The sequence below is a fragment of the Meriones unguiculatus genome, chromosome 2 (genome assembly GCF_030254825.1).
Source record: "Meriones unguiculatus strain TT.TT164.6M chromosome 2, Bangor_MerUng_6.1, whole genome shotgun sequence".
In the NCBI taxonomy this organism is placed as follows: Eukaryota; Metazoa; Chordata; class Mammalia; order Rodentia; family Muridae; genus Meriones; species Meriones unguiculatus.
The window spans coordinates 25,507,755-25,531,798 of NC_083350.1; the positions used below are offsets into that span (position 1 = coordinate 25,507,755).

Here is a 24,044-nt window from a genome sequence, read left to right on the forward strand (position 1 = left end):
CTGGTGGGAATGTAAACTTGTACAACCACTTTGGAAATCAATCTGGTGCTTTCTCAGAAAATTGGGAATAGCACTACCTAAAGATCCAGCTATACCATTACTGGCATATACCCGAAAGATGTTCCACCATTCAACATGGACATTTGCTCAACTGTGTTCATAGCAGCTTTATTTGTAAGAATCTGTAAACAACCTATATGTCCCTAAATGGAAGAGTGGATACAGAAATTGTGGCACATTTACACATGGACTACTACTCAGCTATTAAAAACAAGGAAATCATGAAGTTTGCAGGCAGATGAACTAGAAAAGATCATCCTGAGTGAGGTAATCCAGAACCAGAAAGACACACATGGTATATACTCACTTATAAGCAGATATTAGCCATATAATATAGGATAAACATACTAAAATCTTCAGACCCACAGAAGCTAAACAACAAAAAAAAGGATGCTAAAATCTCATTCAGAATGAAAAATAGGATAGATACCAGAAGTGGTAGAAGAGAGGGAACAGGACGGGAGCCTATCATAGAGGTTCTCTGAAAGGCTCCACCCAACAGGGGGTCAAAGCAGATGGTGAGACTCACAGCGAAACTTTGGACAGAGAGCAGGGAGTCTTATGGAAGAAGTGGGAAATAAAAGGACTCAGAGGGACAGAAGCTCCATAAGGAGACCAACAAAGTTAAAAAATCTGAGCCCAAGGGCCCCTAGAGAGACTGATGCACTAACCAAGGACCATGCATGGAGAGGACCTAGACCCCCTCGCAGATGTAGCCCATGGGCAGCTCAGTTTCCATGTGCATTCATGAGGAAGGAGAGCAGGGGCTGCCTCTGTCATGAACTCAATTGCCTTCTCTTTGATCACTCCCCCCTGGTGATGCGGCCTTGCGAGGCCACAGAGGAATAGGATCCAGGCAGTCCTGATGAGACTTGATAAGCTAGGGTCAGATGGCAGTGGAGGAAGACTCCCCCTTTCAGTGGACTAGGGGAAAGGGATAAGGGAAGGCAGAGGAGGGTGGGAATGGGAGGAGATGAGGAAGGAGGCTACAATCTGGATATAAAATGAATAAATCGTAAAAGAAAAATTAAAAATGTTAAAGAATTAAAAAAAACTTTTAGGTAACATATTAAAGAACTTAATGTTGACAAGAAGTATACCAGTGATGCTAAATAATAATCTATTTTGTTAGTTTTCCAAATATTCTGCTCTAAATAGATGTACTAATAGAAAAGCAGCTCTGACAATTTAATCATCAGTATAAATGAGAAATAAATATTAGGTCTCTATTTACCAAGAACAACAACCAAAATAAACCTACACTTTAAAAAGCCACATTCTCTGTTCCATTCCATACTTTGTTCCTTTACTTCCAAAGGCAAACCAGAATCTAAACTTGTTGCTGATCCTTCTATTTCAATTTTAATCCATGTACTGTCTGTACATGTCTCCATGAATATGCAGTATGGGATAAGGAAAAGTGTATCACACTTCCATGAAGCATTCCATTCTGAATTCAGCTGCCCTTTTCACCTGGAAACCAACTGAGGAAACACAGAAAGCACATGCAGAGGTATCTGTTACTGTAGGAGACAGCCTACTGGGCTGCTCTCAGTATTTGACTGCTAGCTTTAAGCTGCTACCAATGCCATCCACCTGCTTTCCTAATGGAAATGGCTTATAAAGCACTTCTCACATTTTAGAAGGCTTTTGTTCTTTTAGTATTTTTTCCAAAATCCAGTTCCTTTCTCTATCAATAACCTATGTGAGAACAAAAAGTTTCAAGTATGGATGGCACTAGAACTTATAGCAAAAGGAGGACAACAAGGTGTCATCGCACCCTCGTGTGACCCACAGTCCTAACTAGAAAGGGCTGCTCTTAGTCACAGCTACCTTGCTTCTCCCTTGGATTCCACAGCTATCTAGTTTCCTTCACCTGGATTTCAGATGTTGGTTCACCCAAGTCAACCTTAGACAGCTGTTCAAATCTGGAAATCATTCTGTTGTTTTCTGTTCAATGCATTCTGTATTGCTTATAGCTTTCAGCTATCAAATGAAGTGATTCTGAAACTTATAGCTCTGAGGATAAAAGGAGAGCACGTGAACAGGACTGGAGAGATAGGGCTAGTGGGCGAGACAGCTTGCTGTACCACACCGATGATATGAGCTCAGATTGAAAAGACGTTAAAAAACAATAGCTCAAAACAATGTAGGGAAGGAAAGAATGGCTTTTAAAAACCAGATAACAGGAAGATAAACGCATCTTAATTGCCTCCAGAGACAAGGCTTGAGTGAGGAAACAGGAAAGGGTGCCTTTAGCTCTCCTTCTTGTTACGGCATCAGTCTATCTGGCAAGGTAGAAACTTTGACTTCTTCTTCCCTAGCTAAGCTTAAAAATAATGAATACTGAAAGACTTTACCCAGCAGAGTATTAAAGCAGATGCTGAGACTCACAGCCAAACTTTGGGCAGAGTGCAGGGAATCTTCTGAAAGAAGAGAGAGAAAGACCTGAAGGGAACAGGAGCTCCACAAGGAGAGCAACAGAACCAAAATATCTGGACCCACGGGTCTTTTATGAGACTGATACTCCAACCAAGGACCATTCATGGAGATAACCTAGAACCCCTGCACAGATGAAGCCCTTAGCAACTCAATCTCCAAGTGGGTTCCCTAGTAAGGGGAACAGGGACTGTCTCTGACATAAACTCACTGGCTGTCTCTTTGATCACCTCCCCCTGAGGGGTGGGGGGTGGGGGGAGCAGTCTTACCAGGCCACAGAGGAAGACAATGCAGCCAGTCCTGATAAGACCTGATATGCTAAGGTCAGAGGGAAGGGAAGGAGGACCACCTCTATCAATGGACTAGGGAAGGGCCATAGGAGGAGAAGAGGGAGGGAGGGCGGGATTGGGAGGGGCTGAGGGAAGGGGCTACAGCTGGGATACAAAGTGAATAAATTGTAATAAATAAAAAAATAAAATTAAATGAAAAAAATGAATACTTTGTTTAACCTTAAAAACATATCCTTTTCCCTGGTCAGACTACAGTTTAAACAAATTACAGCAGTAAGTCTCCACACGTGCTGCATCTACCACAGTATATGCTCACTGTCATTTAGGTTAGATAGATTCAGAATTAATGGTACTAGAGGATATCTTCTGGGACATTTAAATTGCTCTGAAACAGAATCTTTCAATTTTTTCAATAAGCATGTTCCGAACTGCTGCTAGAAACACACAATTTAGAAACTGATAATAAAATTAGTCCATCATCTATTTTTAGTTACCCAATAGCAAAGGACCAAAACTTTGCCTGACTGTAAGTTACTATCATCTTAGCGTCAATACTGAGAAAGTTTTGCTGACTCAATCGTATTTCCTTTACGGTACTGTGAATTCCATTTCTATGCCTGAGAGCAACTGAGCCCCCTCTACAAAGAGATATCATCTTAGATAAAGCCACTTACACTACAGTTCTCAGGTGGGACCAGAAGTTGCATGATCTCACCACCATGAACACAGAAGATATGTTTCATTTCTCCAGAAAATATGTCCCAAATTATGACGGAAAAATCCACACCTCCAGAGATCAGGTATCTTTGGTCATAGCGAACTGAGACCTGATGAGGATACAGTAAACATGTGACTTTGTTCCGATGGCCGCGGAGGGTTCTGTGAGGGGGCCAACCTGTGAAGGAGGTTTGGAATTCAGAATTGGAAAATAGAGTCTTTGCAATGCTTCAACAAGCAAACATGAAATGTCAGAAGGGCTATAACTTTTACTTCTAGGTCAGGTCTGTGGAGCATGGTAGCCACTAGTTACCAAGACTAACAGGCCTTTAAAATGGTGCGAGTCTGTGTGCAAATGTCAAATGTCATGATATTTTAAAGAATTAGAATAAAAAAGAAATAATATAAAATACTTCAATAATAATTCCCATATTTATTATAAATAGAAATGAAAGTAATATTGCTATATTGAGCTCCATAACTTGTAATAGTTAACTTCTAATGTTTATTTTATCTTTAATACTGCTATTAGAAAATTACATTAGTTCAACAGCATGGTTTTAGAAAATTATCAACATTGCTGATAATACAGCTATTTACTAATCAATTCAACTAATAATTTATAAAATTATTAATACATGCCAAGGAGATAAAAACTGAATACTTTCTTATTCATAGCCATTCACAGTATTGATTCCAGATATTTCACATTCTTTCGAATGTACACTAATCGACCAACTACAGTGACAACTGCACCAACTGGTTTTATTTCTTAAACTACTACATAGAGCTATTGTCAACATTAGGGATACAGACTTCTCAAGACACAGTGGACACAGGGAGATCTGCAGTATACCTCTTCTGAGCATGTGTTCTCCTTGCAGGAGCTGAACTATGGCCGTCTGGGTGGCAGGGACAATAATTATGCTTCCATCTTCCCGGCCACAAACAAGTCGTCCATGCGCTGGTATGTACACACTTGCGGTTACTTTAAGAGGTTCGTTGCTGTTGGGAATCACACTTAGCTGATCTATAATTCCAGCAGGACAAGGCTTCAGTTTGTCAAATGCCTCTTGCAAGCTAATACAAGTTGTCATTTTTAGCCCTGTAGAGGTTTGGTATCATAGAAAATAAATACATTTATGTTAAAAAAATAATGACATCAAATAAATAATTGATTCAGTGATGTACCAAAAGTTTACTTTCATCAACTATAATTCTTAGAGAAAAATGATATATAAATATTTTCAAAGTTGTTATGATTCAAAATGTTATATTAAAAGAATTATGGACTCAATGCATATAGAATTACCTTCATCACCTTCTTGTTTATCAGCTACTTCTGCTATGTTCCAAATATTTAACCTTCCAGAAGAATCTCCCTGAATTAATAGCTTATGCAAATATTCCTTGCATCCATAGAAGAACCGAGTAACAGGAGGACAAATTACCAACTGCCAAAAACAAAACAAAACAAAAAAAAAAAAAACAAGTGTCTTTAGTGTATTTAGAATTCAAATATTTTATATATTAACATGTTCATATAAAGGTATTTAGATGCTTTGATTCATACCCCAGTTTCAAAAAGTACTTCAGCATGATTATTCAATATATTTTCATGCAATTTAATAGCATTAATATGCATGTCAACTGCAGTAGAGCATAAACACTAAAGGAATGAAAACCTGTCTTTTTAGCCTTTCTCTAAAACTTTATAGCCTTTCTCTAAAACTGTTTATAGTCATTTGTTCAACTTTATAAAAACTGGTTATCAATCACAGGATAATTTACTTGTTTATTGTAAAATAATTAATATAGAAATTAGGTCACTCTTAATCAAAAAGAAGTATCTACTTAAAATCAAAACTAAAGAGCTCAACACATAAGCAACACTAAATGGATTCAGCAGATTGTATTTATATACACATATATATGTAACACTGGTAATAAAGAAGAGAAAGTCATTAGGTTAAGAGGGAGCAAAGGGAACATGGGAGAAGTTGGAGATGGCAAAGTATGAGAAGAAAATGATATAAATACAGTACTCACATATTAAACTCAAAATATAACAAAAACACTAAAATATATCACTTTTATAAAAAAAAAAGAAAAGAATTCATTGATCCTATCTTTTTTGCCTTCTGATAAGTCACTAAGAATAATAACATTTCATTGCATCATGTGAGTGTCTGATGCCTTTGGAGGCCAGAAAAGGGCACCAGATCCTTGGAACTGGAGTAACAGATGGTTATAAGATGCCATATAGGTTGTGGAAATCAAACCAGTGTTCTCTTGAAGAGCAGCCAGTGTTCTTAAGAGCTAAGTCACCACTCCAGGCCACGGATTTTTAAAAATAAGGATAGGTTACAGCATTTAATTGGCCACATTAACATAACTTATTTTAACAAACTAACAGAATTTTAGAATAAAATTATAATAAATAAAATTTAGTTTCAAAATTTATAGCTAACAATCTAGTTACAGTATTTGATTGCTTCATAAAAAGCATTGGCCTCTAGAAACTAGCTATGTTAAGCATAGCCAAGCATTTAACTTTAAACTTCGATGACTTTAATTCAAAACTACACACTGAACAGGGAGTTGCTATAGCAACTACAATAACCAATATCACATTTCCATGTAAGAGCATCTCTCATCATATCATACATGCATTGCAATAAAATATACTAGTATTTACCAGAGAGCTGGTATTTAAAGAAAAATGTGTGTATGTGACTGTCAACTTGACAGGATTTGGAACCAGTAAAGATAGGGGCCTCTGAATACATGTGTAAAGGATCTTTGGGCTCTGGTTAACTAAAGAAGACCCATGCTGGCTATGGTCAGCACCATGACACGGGCTGGGTCAGGACTACACAGGGCAGAAGGCAAGCTGAGCAGCAGCATTTCTGATTATGGAAGCACGATAACCAGCTGCCTTATGCTACTGTCACTATGATGACCCCAACATGATGTGCTAGATCCTAACATTATAAAACAGAGCAAACGTTCCTTCCCTTACATTGCTTTTGTCCAGTATTTTGTGACAGCAACAAGGAGTATAATTAACAGCATATTATATTTTGTTTTATTGCTTTAGGTTTTTTTCACACATACACTATCCTTTAGTTTAGCTGGAAGTGGCTGACTGAGCTGGACAGTAGCCAGTAGTTCAAGAAAATAATTTTATAAGATTTTAAAGTACACCTAGATGTACAAATTCTATAGTTAAAATAGTCATAGAAAAACCCATTCCTTTCTACTTATCATCCCTCCATTCTCCTTTGATGGGTGAGACATAAGGTTCAGAATGATAGTACTGGAACTCAGAACCAGAAACAAAGTAGAGAAAACTTTCCTTCCCAAAACAAAGCTTTTTTCTTAATATTCCCAGAGACCAAATTGGGAAATCCAATGTACATGTTGCTGCATTTCAGTATTTTTTAACTTTATGTGTATGACTCTTTTGCCTGCACTTAAGTTAGTGTAGCGCATGCATGCCTGCTGCTCATAAAGGCCTGAAAAGGGTACTGGTTCCCCTAGAATCACAGTTAGCTTCAGTTCTGAGCCACCACGTGGGTGCTGGGAAGTGAACCCACATCCTCTGGAAGAGCAACAAATGCTCTTGACCACTCAGCCATCTCTCCAGCCCCTGCATTTCAATTATAAATAAACAATAAAAAAGGCTTTAAGAAAATTGAGTTTCTATTTTAACATTAAAATGTTTAATATTCATTTCTAATATCCAGTTATTGAGTCACTACTTGATTTTGGAATAATACTGGAATGCATGAATCAAGTAACAAACAGCATCAGTCAGCACTAGCATTAGTTATCCTTGTCTGATCTTCACTCTGTTTTAACTGTATAAAATAAATTGACAGTCAATATGAATTATAAAGTCAATTCTAATGCATACTCAAATTAGATCACTTGTATTAAAATTACATATTTAAAAATCTACAAATTTTGAAATGTACTTATAACTCACCAGATCAAAATATTTTTGTGAAATCTAATGTTGCTAGATTTTATTGTCTTCCAAATGCCTATACACCATCAATTATAAATGATACCTTAAGAACTTTACCTGTTTATCTTTTTGATCTAACAGGCTGTGTTGCACAGGAGGAATCAAATTTTCAACTGCTTTCCCCACATCACTGCGGAATGAATCACTAGCTGGAAGGCAACTGAAATAGGAAAGTAAATATCCACTTACAATACTGATAGGCAGGCAAGAAAGAGGCATGCAGCTCTCTGTGTGTTCAAGGCTAGCCTGATCTATATAGTCAGTTCCAGGGCAGCCAGAGCTACATAGTGAGACCCTGTCTCAAAATAAAATAAAACACAACAATAAAATAAATAGTATGAAACATATTATTCCAAGGGTTTATGACAACAAACAAAAGTGGGATTTTTAAGTTTTAATTAATTTAAGGAGGTATTAAATAACTTAGAAAGAAATTCTTAGCTGGGTGTGGGGCACATGCCTGTAATCCTGTAATCCCAGCACTCTGAGAGGAAAAGGCAGGCGGATCTCTGTGAGTTAGAGGCCAGCCTGGTCTACAAAGTGAGTCCATGTCAGCCATGGCTACACTGAGAAACCCTGCCTTTGATAAAACAAAACAAAACAAAAAATTCTTTTGAGGGCTCACAAGATGTCTCACAGGTAAGAGAGCTTGCTGCCAAGCCTAACAACTTGATCCTTGGAACTTATGTGATTAAAGGAGAGAACTGATGTCCATGAGTTGTCCTCTGACCTGCACACATGCACAGTGGTACATGCGTGCACACGTACATAGAGTAAATAAAGAAGTGTAAAAACTCCACCTTCTTTGTAGCTAGAAGTTAAAATGGAATTATATATGAACCTTAAGACAGTCTGAAGTTAGATATCTACACTACATGTAAATATTTATATTACACGTAAATATTTACACTACACGACTAAAATATTAACTTCTCTATTTCATACCTCGCAGGGAGTTTGTAAATGTAACTCTGCCCATTTTCAGTCCAAATGATGACTTTGTCTGCAGACACAAAGTCACCTCCAGTCCATGTCTGTCCATTTTCACTAGGGCCTGAACATAGGAGGGAGTAGTCTCCAGCATCGAACACCTAGTAGGGGAAAGAGAAATTCACAGTTTCAACTTATTCTAGCTTGTTATGATTTAAGTAGGATAGAACAGCATTTCAGCTGAAAGAAAACTTCTGAAAGCACATTTAACAGAACCAAGCTTTCAGCATATGATTCAGCAGACAAAGATATTCTCGCAGTGAGATCTGGGGCAATCGTCATAGGGTCCAGCTATGGGCGACCTCCGGCAGACAGTGGACTAGGACAAGTATAGCAGGTGAGCTGCTGACACAGGAAGAGGAATCCTTAGACTTTCCTATGTGGTGGGACATGGCAAATAATAGGTACTCCACACTCTAGAATATACACCAGACTTAATACTACGACTGGTAACACTTCTAACCATATGCTCTGACATTGTAATATTATCTGAATGGTAGAATTACCTTTTAAGATTTATTTATTTTTATTTTATGTGCATTGGTGTTTTGACTGCATGTATGTCTGTGTCAGGGTGTCTGATCCTGGAACTGAAGTTCCAGAGAGTTGTGAGCTGCCATGTGGGTGCTGGGAATTGAACCCAAGTTAAGACCAACTAGTGCTTTTAAACAGTGCCCCATCTCACCAGCCCCTAGTAGAATTATCTTGCTTGGCCTTTTTTCATCAGTGTTCTAAAATTATGAATAGGAAGTTAATGAACTCCATTTAAGTATTTAATAATTGTATCTGCGAAGGCCAAGCTGCTATAATTTCACCAGAAACAGCACCCAGTGACCTTGCATACCCTTACTTTTACCAAGCACCATGCAGTTCAGAGATATGTTTATATTATTTGATCCTTAGAACCACTAAAGGACACACGCAGGCAGGTACTGGTACCCTAATCTACAGTCAGGAAAGTGATACAGATGACAGTAGTAATAACAGTGTTCAAAGTTACGCATCAGAGCTGGGTATGGTGGTACCACTCTTAATCTCAGCACAGGTGGGTGGATCTCTGTGAGTTTGAGGGCAGCCTAATCTACAGAGAAGTTGCAGGCCTGCCAGGGCTACATATCAAGAAGCTGTCTCAAAAAAAGAAAAAAAAAGAAGAAAGAAAGAAAGAAAGCAAGGAAGGAAGGAAGGAAGGAAGGAAGGAAGGAAGGAAGGAAGAAAGAAAGAAAGAAAGAAAGAAAGAAAGAAAGAAAGAAAGAAAGAAAGAAAGAAAGAAGGAAAGGATATAGTTATTTATCCATATGTGATAAAACTAGGAGTTACAAAAAGCCCTAGGTTCATATTTCCTAGCAGACTAGTTCTTTCTACTTTCAATAATTGATAGAAATATACTCTAAATTTTGCTCAAGGGGAATGAATGAGAATTCATCGTTCTATAGCACAGTCTTTTATTTTACTCTTCTTCATAGAAAACAATGACCTTTGGCTAGGAGTATGACTCAGTCGAGTGCTTGCCTAGCATTCACAAGACCCTGGGGTTCCATTGCCAACACTACATAAACCAGGTCTGCAGAGAACAGGAACTGGCTCTAACATGAACTCAGTGGCTGGCTCTTTGATCACCCCCCCCCCCCCGACAGGGGAGCAGCCTTGCCAGGCCCCAGAGGAAGACAACACAGGTCCCTGATGAGACCTCATAGGCTAGGGTTAAATAGAAGGGAAGGAGGATCTCCCATATCAGTGAACTGGGACTGGGGCATGGAAGGAGAAGAGGGAAGGAAGGTGGGATTGGGAGGGGATGAGGAAGGGGGCTACAACTGGGATACAAAGTAAATGAATAAATTAAAAAATAAATTAATAAAAAAGTGCAAAAAATAAAATAAACCAAGTCTCCAGTGCCTATTCTAGCACTCAAGTTCAGGCAGGAGGGTCTGAAGTTTGAGGCCACTCTCAGCTACACAGCAAACCTGAGGCGAAATTCTTGCCTGATGCGTCTAAAACAAAAAGGGGGAACTGTAGAGAGCTGCGTAATGCCGCGCCTTAAAGATGGAGCTGGTTTCCACCTTCCACCTTCCCGATGATGAGTGCTCTCTGTCACAACTCCATATTTGGCTAAGGCTGAGAATCTGGCTTGCTTCCATGTATGTGGACCTATCTGCATTGCCCACGTGGCACGCTGGGGTTGGCTACCCAGAGGCTATTTAAACTGTGGGCTGGCTTTCCCCAGGGTCAAAAGATTGTTCAAGGTTCCTGAATAAACTGCATTGAGAAGAAAAAAAAAAAAAAAGAGTATTTCAAATTACAAAACTCTTTAGATAACTTAATTTCTTTGTTTGTTTTATGCTTTTTGTTTATACTACTGTTTGTCAGAACTGTTATCCAATGCTTCAGTTGCATCAAAAACAATGTGTGATAGTTTTTTGTGAGAAATGTCCTTATTACCCTGGGGGAAAGGATGCTTATTTAAAGTGAATGTTCAGTCATATTAATATAGATTGATCTTCCAGGGAATGACAAACAGCTCAGATACTAGCAAACTTTTTAGAAATCTCCACTGAAGGTTCTCTAGCCTTCACCTGATCTCCCCAATGTTGCATGTTTTCAATAAAAATATGAGTAGTTATTGTTTGAACATGGGAATGGCTGTTGAGTGGTAGAAAAAAGCAAAACTGTTCATAGTAGTTTTAGAACCATTAAAAAAATTGTTATTTGACCATACTAAAATTGTCAAATTCTGGACATCTGAAAAAGCCATTCTGGTGAGGTGAAGGTTCCAATTATTTGTTTATTTTATTTTAATTGTGTGTGTGTGTGTGTGTGTACAAATGGGGTGGGAGCATTCAGGACACCAGGTATCCTTCCTTCTCCCTCACTCTTTATCTAATCTTTTGAGGCGCATCACTCCCTAAATTTGGATCTCTCATCTCACCTAGGCTTGATCAGTAGGCCCCAGTGACCCTCCTGACCCTCTATGCCCTCAGAGGAAGATTTATGGGCAATTGCAGGGATACTCACCTTTTGACGGGGTTGCTGTAACCTGATTTCTCCTCTCAACCACTCACCCACTCTCCAGGCCCAGCTCTGTTCTTACTCGCATCTCTCTTGTGACTGAAACTTCACCTTTCCATTTACTAACCACCTGTCTCTCTCCTTTCCTGAAATAGTTTTGTTCATTTTTCTAGTGGGTTGTTTCTGTTTTTATTCCTTTTTATACAAGCTTGTTATAACAAGGAACAAGTTATTCACACATGCAAGCATCATAAACATCTTTTCTACTATGTGGGCTTCATCCTAACTCAAGTAAGCATTTTACAATGTTCTTATTAATTCTTTGAGAATTTCATATAATGTTATTTGATCATGTTCATCTCTCTCCCCCAAATCCTCCATGATACTCCTGCATCCCTAATCAACACACTTCATTCTCCTCTGCCACCTTCTTGAACCAGTCTAAGTCCAGGCTGTCTTAGCTGACTACACCTGGGTGTGGGGCTGCCATAGTGTGGCCAGTAGACCAGATGTCACATAATTAAAGAGAAAGAACTTCCCCCTTCCAGGCAGCCATCAAGTGACAGCAGTCCCTCAGCTAGGGGTGGGACTTCATGTCCATCTACCCTCCTCCATGCTGGGATTTTATCTGGCTGGAGCAGGTCTCATGCATGCTATTACAACTGCTGCGAGTTCAAATGTACATATGGTCATATGTTCTGCTGTGTCTGGAAAACAGTTTCACCATTTCTGGCTCTTCAATCTTTCTGCCACTTCCTTACACATAAATTCATGACCCTTGAGGAGAGGTGTGATAGATCCCATTAAGGCTGAGTACTCCAAGTCTCTTGCTCTCTGCCCCTGACAAGCCGTGGGCCTCTGTGTTAATTGCCATCTATTATACACATGGAACACAGACAAACATGCAGGAAATATCTGCACACATAAAAGTAAGTAAATATGTATTTAAAGCTAGGAAAAGCAGCTGCTCCTACTGTGGTGGCAGCTTCCCAGATGTTCCCGCCCAATACCCTCTCCCCTTTAGTGCACACTAGGTTTTCTGACAATTTCTAGAGCACATTTTGTCTATAGAATGTAGTGAAAGGCATGAGTTCTCAATTCCAAAGCCATCTTAAAATTACTGTCTCTGACATGAACTGATTGGCCTGCTCTTTAATTACCTCCCCCTGAGGGGGAAGCAGCCTTACCAGGCCACAGAGAAAGACAATGCAGCCACTCCTGAAGAGACCTAATTGACTAGGATCAGAAGGAAGGAAAAGAAGTCCTCCCCTATCAGTGGACTTGGGGAGGGACTTGCATGCAGAGGGTGGAAGAAGGGAGGGATTGGGACAGGAGGAGGGAGGGAACCACAGGGGAGATACAAAAGTGAATAAATGTAATTAATAAAGAAAAAAATAAAAAAATAAAAATAAATAAATAAATGAATAAATAAATAAATAAAAATTAACTTTACTTGCTCATTTACTGAGAAAGAAGCCTGCTAGCATGCTGAGCGCCCCTCCACTAAAAGGGCCACAAAGCCATCACTCAAGGAATAATGAACGGAAAAAAATGTCTTCATTCACCAGTCAGTCAAATGAAAGGCCTGCCAACTGCCATATGAGGAAGCATGAGAGATCCTCCAAAAGCTGAACTTGCAAATGAGATGAGAGATCTGTGATGGCAGTCAATGGAAGACTCTGAATCGGAGGTGCCAGTTAACCTAGGCCCAACTCCCCACCTTCAAAAATGCGCAAGACTACATTTCTACTGTTTTAATATAAGTTTAAAAAAGTATAAATATGATAGTAGAAATACTGAAATTACTCAGCCAGCATAATCCCTAACTAAATTTTGAGTATTTTTTCTTACCCTACATCAAAGAAACTGCTCTTTTGTGAAAATGGAAACCATTAGAGAAACTCATAGCCAATCAAAAGACAGAGTTGTAGAGTCCAGTCCCAATAGAAATATCTACAAAACGATTCCCTCACCTAAGGCTCAGGGATCATTGCAGAATGATCCCTGGGTGGGCGGAAAGATTATAGAAGCCCAAGAAATAGAAAATTTACTCTGAGATCGTATTTCCAGAAATGTTGGAAGCTACACCATATAGTCTCACCAACATGACTGCCTAAACACATCCTGAACATGGATGACAAAAATAGAGAGGCTAACAAAAATGGAGAAAGCCCTACAGGACAGGAAACTAAGGAATACTAATAAGAGCTAAAGAAATAGTCTTCTATAGAGAAAATTTGCTATCCAATACCAAATGGCCAGCCCTGAGCACATACTTTCAAGTCACATGGTACAAACTGTTGTGGTCATGTATTTAGGAATATATATGTATATATACATGTGTGACAATGATTGATGAACAGATAGGCCATAAACGTAAAAGAAAGCAAGGGGGAATATATGAGAGTTTGGAGAGAGAAAGGGGAAGAGGAAATGCTATTATTTTATTAAAATCATAACACAAATACTTTTTTTAAATACATGGAAAGTTTTGATAAATTGCTAAATACAAGACAAATGCTCAAAACACACTGACTAATTTTCTATTATTAAAGACAAGCAATGTAGAAGAAACACTCTTCGCTCATCATTAACTGTCCAGTGATAGCATCAAGACTTCCAATTTGAAGAAGTCAGGAAACAAATGTATCATTTAAGTTTAGTAACATACTACAATGAGCAATGCCCAGCCTACAGAGACCTCGTTACCAACACTTACTTTGTACATAATAAATAACTAAATAGTAGCAAAAAAGTAGAAATTAAGCCCAACAAAATATACTCATTAAACTATTCATTATATAGACTAAAACAAAGAAGACACATAGAATTAAGTCCCAATTCCTCAAAAAGCATTAGAACCAAACAGGAGTTCCAAGTAACTGACGAGTCTTGTGTCAAGTACATCCTTACTAGACTTTATCATGGTGGATAAAAACACAACTTCATATTTTCAACTTACCCTCCAGTATTTGGAACATACAACCAAAAGTGACCTCTGTGTGAATGCACAAAAAGAGATGCTTTGGCAATTCTGACAATAAATTGGTTTGGATTCCTCCTCAAATATTGGTTCAGTATCCTGAAAAGAAAGAGATTTATAAAGTCTCAGGAATAACATATATTAATTGAAATCTTCACAAAATGGTAATGATATCACTAGGGAACAACTGCACCATGTGAGCAATTCATTATTTTAGGTCCTGGGGTAAAAGCCAAGACAGTAACAGCAGGAAAAAAAAAAAAAAAGTACTCTTAAAAAAAGAGCTGGACAAAAAACGTCTTTGCTACAAAGTTGACCAAAATTAAACCCTGATGGTGAGTCAGAACATTTTCACTGGAAATGGCAGATGACTGAATTTTGCAGTAATCCTATGGTTATACGTACTTAAAAAGAAAAAAAAACTGATCAATTCCTTCAGTTTTTCTAAGCTCAACACCTAATATTTCACTATCTGAAGTGAAAAATAGCAGTATTGTCAGAAAATTGATCTTTCTTGTCAAAAGTAAATAATTGTTCTAGTCCATAGTACCTATGAAATAAAACTAAAAATAACTTTGTATACGTTTTTGATAATGTTGGCATTTGAATATGAAATGTCCCTACAAGCTCAAGTGTTAAACCTTGTGTTGATACTGGAATGCTCTGAAGACTTTAGGAGGTATGCACACTTACAAGAAGTGGGTCACTGGAAAACTGAAGTTGGCTTTTGAAAATTATACCTGGTCCTAAGTCCCTTCCTTGTTCTGCCTCCTGGCTGCTACTGGGTGAACAGGATTCTCACCCTCCACACGCTCCTGTAGCAGTGACATTGCTCACTACTAGCCAGAGTCAGTCATGCCAAAGACTATGTACTCAAGTCTCTGAAACCATGAACTAAAATAAGCCCTTCTTCCCTTAAATTGTCTATGTCAGGTATTCTGTCACTATTTTTGTCAGGGGGATGCAGGAGTAACTAAAGGGGTAGGTTGCTTTATTTTCTTCATTCAAGCAAGCTGCCTTCTAACACTTGGTTTAAAAAAATTAAAGAGGAATTTTACATTTCTCTACTTCATATTCTGGATGATATATTCCTTATTTTATATCCTTGATGGAGCAAATATCTCCATCAGAATGAAGGAAAAAATTTAGTCAAACAAGCCAACAACACTGAGGATCTTTTCTAATATGTGCATGCGATCATTTCAATAGAAATGCTTTTTTCCTTTAAAAAAAAACAAATAAACAAACTAAAGTGAGAACCATGATTTCTAAAAGGATAAAATTATATAATAATAATGATAGAAATCACTGCCCATCTCACCTGCATGCCACTAAGTTCAGAGGTAACAATCCACACCTTCAGGATACCTGTCACGGAGAGCGCTACCACAGTGTCCTCTAAAACAGGGAGAGACAAGAAGCCCACAGTAAAACAGAATGCTTTCTTCTAACATTAAAGCAGCCTGCCCTCATGAACTAAACATGTAGAAAAACACAATTCCCCATGCTTAGAATAATACAAATTCAGTGTTGATATTATTGTTCTTTTCTGAAAAAAAAAAAATGCTTTCATTCATGGTTTTCAATGAAGGGCTTCAAAAGAAATGAAGAAAAAGTAGTAATGTCTACACAGTTACAGAAAGTCATTGAATTTTATCTCTTCCTTCTTCACTGTCTCCAAGAAAAATGGTGCCTTTTGACAAGAGATAAGACCAGGATCCAGAAGACACCCATGAAACTAGAGCTCTTATCACCACCACACCCCAGCCATGCTAACCCTGCCTCACTGGGGAAAACTTTCTACGCTAAAGCTTCCTTAAGCTGCACAACCCATCACACAGAGGGGAGGTAATCACCTGTGAGTCAAATATTATTTCAGACAAACCCCTTTGTAAAGAGACAGAGTACAAATTACTGAAACAAATATCTGTTGGATACAAGCATATAACCAAAATTGCTAACCTTGACAAATTATATAGCATTTCACAGCATCTCAAACAGTAAGATGGTGTTCAAAATGCCAAAGGGTACAATCTACTGACCTTGTGTCCGGTGAGACCGGATAATGCTCATGGAGCTAATCCAGTCTGGTGATATCTTTGATACCAAAGAATACAACACCTCAAGGCTGGTAGCATCCACAACGAGGATTTCGGGGTAATGTCCATGGCATAAAAGTCTTCCTTCTTGCTGATTTCCAACAGAGAATTGATAGAACTAAATCCAAATTTAAAAAAAATGTATTTTTAGATGTACTGCTTCAGTTGGGCTACTTGATTAACATGGATTCATTAAATACATTATGATATTCTCCTAAACATTAAATTATTCCAGTAATCATTTCAGATGGGCACATCCATGTCAGATTATACTAATCTTTAATATTTAAGAAAAATTCCTTTCCTAATGTCACATACTCAATTTTGAGCTCTTATGGGGCAAAAATAATAATTTATCTTTTTGTCCTTATCTCTGTCATCTAAAACAGACTTTCATAATTTTTATGAGGAGGCTAGGGGCTCATTTTTGGTTTTGTGTTTTGGTTTTGTTTGGGTTTTACTTGCTTGGGCTTTTATTGTTTTGAGTTTTTTTGTTGTTGTTGTTGTTGTTTCTTTTTTTTTTTTATACAGGGTCTCACAATGTTACTCATCTCTGGCTGGCCTGGAACTCTCAATATACACCACCCTGCCATCAAATTCACAGAGATACACCTGCCGCTACCACCAGAGAACCAGAAATAAGAGCATGTATTACCATACAAACCTGAAAAGACCCAAATAAAATTAGCTTAACAAATTAAATAAAACAGGAGGCTCATGTGAGTTAAAAACCAATGTGAATTCTAAGAAATAGAAGCAGGTCAATGTGGTGGACAATACCATCAACTTGACAGGATCTTGAACCAGTCAGGTTTACTATTACTGTGATGAAATACCATGAGCAAAAACTACTTGGGGAGAAGGGGGTTTATTTCACTCACGGCCCCATATGATAGTTCATCATCAAAAACAGTGGAGCAGGAACTCAAGCAGGGCAGAGACTGGAGGTAGGAGCTGATGCAAAGGCCAGGGAAGGGTGCTACTCACTACCTTGATCCTCATGTCTTGCTCAGCTACTATCTTATAGAACTTAGGACCACCAACTCAGGGATGGCATCACCCACTAGGATCTGGGCCCTCCAACAAAAAAAAAAGTGCACTACAACTGGATCTTTTTTTTTCTTTTTTTTTATTATTATTTTATTATTTTTTTTATCAGTTACATTTTATTACCTCTGTATCCCAGCCGGGTCCCGATCCCTCATTCCCTCCCAGTCCCTCCCTCCCTCCCTCCCTCCCTCCCTCCTTCCAAGTCCACTGATTAGGGAGGACCTCCTCCCCTTTCATCTGACCCTGTTTTATCAGGTATCTTCAGGACTGGCTGCAAAGTCCTCCTCTGAGGCCTAGAAGGACTGCTCCTCCCTTGGGGGGTGGGGAGGTCAAAGAGCCTGCCATTGAGTTCCTGTCAAAAGTAGTCTCTGTTCCCCTTACTATGGGAAACCAATTGGTTACTGAGCTACCACGGGCCACATCCGAGCAGAGGTTCTAGGTTATATCCATACATGGTCCTTGGTGAAATGTAAACTGGTACAGCAGCTTTGGAAGTCAATCTGGCGCTTTCTCAGACAATTAGGAATAGTGCTTCCTCAAGATGCAGCTATACCACTCCTAGGCATATACTCAAAATTTGCTCAAGTACACAACAAGGACATTTGCTCAACCATGTTTGTAGCAGCTTTATTTGTAATAGCCAGAAGCTGGAAACAACCCAGATGCCTCAACGGAGGAATGGATACAGAAATTGTGGTATTTTTACACAATAGAATACTACTCAGCAATCAAAAACGAGGAAATCATGAAATTTGCAGGCAAATGGTGGGATCTAGAAAAGATCATTCTGAGTGAGGTATCCCAGAAGGAAAAAGACACACATGGTATATACTCATATAGTCCTATAAGATATGAAAAAAATAATGAAATCTATACACCTAAAGAAAATAAACAAGAAAGAGGACCCTGGGGTAAGATGATCAATCCTCACTTAGAAAAACAAATGGGAGGTGCATTGGACTTAGGAGAAAACAAGTAACAGGACAGGAGCCTACCGCAGAGGGCCCCTGAAAGACTGTACCTAACAGTGTATCAAAGCAGATACTAAGACTCATAAACAGACCTTTGGCAGAATGCAGGGAATCATATGAAAGAAGGGGGAGTTTGTATGGCGTGGAAAGGATAGGAGCTCCACAAGAACCAAATATATCTGGGCCCAGGGGTCTTTTCTGAGATCTCTGCATTTCTTATAGGCAGGGTAATTTATGGATCACAGGTTTTGTCAGTGAGTTGTTGTTCCCCTCCTTCCACTAATACTGCCTGGCTAGGAGGTGGCCACTTCAGTCTTCATGTCTACACCTGTTAGGAGTCTCAGCTAGAGACACAGCCATGTCCTCCCAGGAGCCTACCCTGTTGCAGGCCTCCAGCTTAACAAAGAGATGTCCACCCTCAGTTTCCCTTCTTGTTCCTAGCGCTCTCCTCTCCGACCAGCTCCCCTTTCTCCTCACATCTGATCCCCACTCCTGTTTTCTTCCCCATTCCATCTCTTGTCCAGTTCTCTCTCTTCATCCACTTCTGCTGTCTATTCTATTTCCCATTCTGAGTGACATTCCAGCACCTTCTATGGGCCCTCCTTGTTACTTAGTTTCTTTCAGTCTGTGGATTGTAGAGTGGTTATCCTGGACTATCGGTCTAATATCCACTTATAAGTTGAGTACATATTATGGTGTCTTTCTGGATCTGAGTTACCTCACTTAGGATATTTTATAATTCTATCCATTTCCCTGTAAATTTCATGATTTATTTGTTTTTAATAGCTGAGTAGTATTCCATTGTGTAAATGTACCACAATTCCTCTGACACTAATAATGATACACTGCTACACTGGCAGACAGGAACCTGTAGTCTGGAAGGTTCCAGCCAGCAGTGGATTGGGACATATGCTGGGACCTGCAGCCAACCATGAGGCAGAGCTCCGGGGGTCCTGTGGAAGTGTTGGGGGAAAGATGGAAGGGCCTGGAAGGAACAGGAACCCCACAAGAAGACCAACAGAGACAGCTAACCCAGTCCCATGGGGGCTTCCAGAGACTGAGACATCAACTAAGGAACATGCATCATCTGGACCTACCCCTGCACACATGAAGCCAATGGGCTGCTTGGTCTTCATATGTGAGCCTGACGAGTGGGGGTAGGGGTTTCTAACATGGACTCTTGGCTGCTCTGGATCACCTCCCCCCAGCAGGGCTGCCTTGCCTGGCCTCAGCGGATGAGGATATGCTCAGTCCTGATGTGACTTGATGTGCTGGGGAAGGTTGATACAGAGGAGGGGGGCTCCCTTTTCTGAGGGGAAAGGGAGAGGAAAAGAAGGAAAATGGCAAGGGGGAAGACTTGGAGGAGAGGGGGAGAGGGCACCCTTGGGGTATAAAATAAATAAAGAAAATAAAAATAAATTTAAACAAAAAGCTACTGAATAATTTAAAAAAAAAGATAATTCTAGCTTCTTCCAAACTGACATAAAACCAGGCAGCGCAAACCACTAGGAATCCAATCCCATCATACTGTGAGGGGACATCTAGACTGGGTTAACTGATGGGGAGACCCACCTTACTGTGTCATTCTCCAGGCACCAACACCTTCATCTACTTACTTATTATTTTCATTCATTTATTCACTCATTCAGTTATCACTTACATAAAGAAACTAGGTTTCTCACTGCTCTGAAACTCAGAGCAGGCTGGCTGCTGGCTAGCCAATGATTCCCAAGGATCAGCGTGCCTGTGCACAGGAACTGTAAGCGTGCACCACCATGCCCACTTTTCTTTACGTGGGTTCAAGGGATCAGGCCCTTGCAAGAATTTTACTTACCAAACGATCTCCCCAGCCCAATATTTGCTTTTCAAATAAGAACGATATGCTCTAAAATCACTGGTTAAAAAACAAACAAAAAAAAGCAAGCAAACAAACAGAAAAAACTTTTATATGTTCCTGCCGCCAGGGTAAGAGACAGTCAGAAAAATCACCTAAACACCACCTCCCTACAAACATGGACCACTGCATGTCAAATCTGCTTTAGTATTGAAGGGGTTTTAGTGTGTGTGGATAAGTTATATTATTTATTACTTTATTACTGTTTTGGGGGGGGCTTTGATTGGTTTTCTTGTTTGTTTGTTTTATGTTTGTTTTAGACAGTGTTCACTCAGCATGTAGCCCTATCTAGCCTGGAACTCAGTATGTAGACCAGGCTGGCCTTGAACTCATAGAAATCTGCCTTCAGGGTTCCCCCAGGGATCCATGTGCTAGAAGGCTTGATCTCAGCATAATGCTATCGGAAGGCCTTTAGGGATCGGATTCTAGAGGGGTGTCTTTATGTCACCATGGGTACACCCCTAAAAAGAACTGTGGGATGTCGGGTTTTTCCTCCTCTTCTAAGCAGTTCTGTTCTACCACACACTCCCCCACTGCTGCCAGCTAGTACCCTGAGCAGGCCTGAAAGCAACCTGGATCACTAGAAACTTTTAAAACCATGTGCCAAAGCAAACCTTTTGTCTGTCAAACTGGGCTGTCGGAGAAACTTCCCTTGGAGAGCTGAATTACAGAAGCTCTCCACTGAGTAACCAGGACAGCCCAAAGCACAGAAGTAACACTGATGACTGCCTCATCTCACACCCTTCTCCATTAGTCTCCTCCACACCATGTCTCTTCCCATCTATCCCACCTTCTGAGGAATACTGGTCATTATAAATTTCTCATATTTACCTCTGCCCGACACTTTTACATAAAAATACAGGTTTAATGCTTTAAGCCATGTTTTAATGATGCACTTATAATGAACTATGTTGACTCAGCCAAAGAAATAGATACAAACCTGTATGCCAGTATGTGTGCAGGCTAATTTTGTAAATTCAATACATCTGCCGTCATTCACGTCCCAGAGGTACATCTCTCTAGAAGACAAAGTAACAGCTCACTCTGAATCTAATTTACAAAAGCAACCTTGTCACAGTGGCTTAGAGGGAAGCTTCCACTGAAACTAATGTATTACAGGAAGGAAAGTAGCTTATATTCATTATTCTATTGATCAAATTTTCCATTCCGCTCACTCACTATTCTAACCCCATTTCCAACCTGTCAACACCCCACTTCAGTCTCCATCCTTCTTAGAGGAGAAATGCATTCCTGACTCCTCACTGGTTGTTAGTCTTGTGAGCAGTTCTGGGCAAAACTTAAACCCAGTGAGGCTGTCCAGAATGTTCCTTTTCCTCCGCAGATGCTCCTCATACGTGGCTGCTTCAACTACCAGTTGTTCCCCCATCCTGAAGCTCAAAGTTAGGATAATAAAAAAACAGAGCCAACCTGGAAGTGATGCACAGACTGTGTGATAACCCGAAGAGATAAAGCTGAAATCTAAAGGTCTGAGAGCCTAGGGCTGGTGTCAAATGTCCCCTGTGCATGCAGCCCTGCAAACACACACCAGCTAAAGCCAACAGAGTCCCAAATGTTAACACAGCGATACAGCTCTCATCTGTATTAGTTTTACAAGAACACGAACAAAATCCTCACATCTCAAACTAATGAATACACTAAAAATTAAAGATAACAATATGCCTTGTCTTTTTTAAAAAAAGTAATGTTTATTTAACAGAAAATATTAGCAAGATATAATAAAATTTACTAGTTTTTTTATTTTGATATCATTGTTACATCTTAAGGAATATAAAAATATTTGTTTTGGTAGTTGTTTTTTGAGACATAGTCTTGCTATGTAGTCCCTGTTGGCATGGAATTTACTATGTATTAGAGATCATGCCAGCCTCTAAATTGCAGCAATCCTCCTTCCTCTCCTTCTGGAGTGCTGGGATTACAAGTGTGCTAGGCACACACCACCATGCCTTGCTGAAACAATTTTTCAATCAATTTCATCTTAAAACAAGTGTCCCAGCCAGGCGTGGTGGTGCATGCCTTTTATCCCAGCACTCAGGAGGCAGAGGCAGATGGATCTTGAGTTTGAAGCCAGCTTGGTTTACAAAGTGAATCCTGGGCAGCCAGGGCTACACAGAGAAACTGTCCTGAAAAACAAAACAAGAGGGAAGAAGAGGGGGGGACCAAAAAAAGTGTTCCAATGCAAATTATCTTTTAAAAGTTTAATTCCAACCCTAATATTATAGAAGGGGAAAAACATGTCTTACATACATTTCTATAAATTCTCCAATTTGTTTTAAAAGAATCAGAAATGTTTTTAAGGTTCTTCCCACTCTGGCCCTACGAAGACTGTTCAGTTCTCTGCCTCTGCAGCACACGGCATGCTATGAGACAGGGAAACTGGCTGCAGCAACACATGTGTACCCAGCATCACAATAGCAAAACCTTGGGGGAGGTCCATCTCCCAACCTGTGACAGCCTGAAATCACTTGACATTCTTAAAAGCCCCGATGTTGCCCGCTGATTCAGTAAAAATGCCATGAAAACTAATGATTATGCTTTTACTTTCATGATAATCTGAGTTTTTCAAAAAGAAAATAGAGTATTACAAAAAATCAATTGTGAAAAACATATATCCTTAAACCTATAACTCAAGCATCATCCTTTAGATTTAGAAGTGCAAGAAAAATACTACAATAAACTGGTGCTAGTTTAAAGCACAAAATATAAATGTCACATGCTAATCTATGAATACATTTTTTGGATTTATTTTTATTTTTTACCTATGTTTTCATGTGTGAGTCTCTGTGGGTGGTGCAATGTGCACGTGGGTGCCCACAGAGGCCAGAAGAGGTTGTTGGACCTCTGAGCTGAACTCAAAGGTGCTTATGAGTTGCTGAACATGGGTTCTAGGAACTAAATCCAGGTCCTCTAGAAGAGCTGTCAGTGCTCTTCAACTCTGAGCCATCTCTTCAGCCCTTATAAACACAGTTTTTAACTGACAAATAAAAAAACTACGTTTGTTTTTGTTTTGTTTTGTTTGAGGCAGGATCTCACTGTGGAGCCATGGCTAGCCAGGAGTTTTCTATGTATATCCCACTGGCCTCAAACTCAGAGATCTACCTGCCTCTGCCTCCTAAGTGCTAGGACAACACTCAGCCAAAATCCACATTTTTTTTTCTAGACATGAAAATTTAGCGGTGAAAGAGAAGCCTGACCAAAAAACTGAAAATGAAAAACGGACTCTCACTTACCCATTTGCAGATGCACTCACGGTGTACTGTTTATCTCCAGGAGCACAGGCTTTGGACAAGCAAGTGATCGATGCTGTGTGACCAAATAACAGTGCCCGGGGATTAACCTAGAGAGGCAAAAGCATGCCGCTGTAAATAGCAAACTAAAAAGTTAACCATGGGGCCGGAGCAACAGCACAGACCATTCTTTCAGGTGACCCAAGTCTGGCTCATAACCATGTAACTCCAGCTTCGAGTCTCTGTGAACATCCAGCAGCAAGTGCACAA

General features: G+C 39.5%; 1 protein-coding gene across 4 annotated transcripts in view; it reads right to left on the bottom strand.

Moving 5' to 3' along the window:
• The window catches only part of Wdr7 (WD repeat domain 7), a 315,838-nt gene that overhangs the window by 281,815 nt on the left and 9,979 nt on the right, over window positions 1-24,044 (bottom strand). For all 4 annotated transcript variants that reach the window (XM_060377177.1, XM_060377176.1, XM_060377178.1 and 1 more), the window contains 10 exons: window positions 23,778-23,884; window positions 21,470-21,548; window positions 16,558-16,732; window positions 15,837-15,913; window positions 14,495-14,614; window positions 8,485-8,630; window positions 7,597-7,699; window positions 4,819-4,960; window positions 4,363-4,611; window positions 3,464-3,684 (listed from right to left, as the gene is read on the bottom strand). In XM_060377177.1, coding sequence (XP_060233160.1) covers window positions 3,464-3,684; window positions 4,363-4,611; window positions 4,819-4,960; window positions 7,597-7,699; window positions 8,485-8,630; window positions 14,495-14,614; window positions 15,837-15,913; window positions 16,558-16,732; window positions 21,470-21,548; window positions 23,778-23,884 — 1,419 coding nt within the window. The remainder of the gene's footprint in view (window positions 1-3,463; window positions 3,685-4,362; window positions 4,612-4,818; window positions 4,961-7,596; window positions 7,700-8,484; window positions 8,631-14,494; window positions 14,615-15,836; window positions 15,914-16,557; window positions 16,733-21,469; window positions 21,549-23,777; window positions 23,885-24,044) is intronic.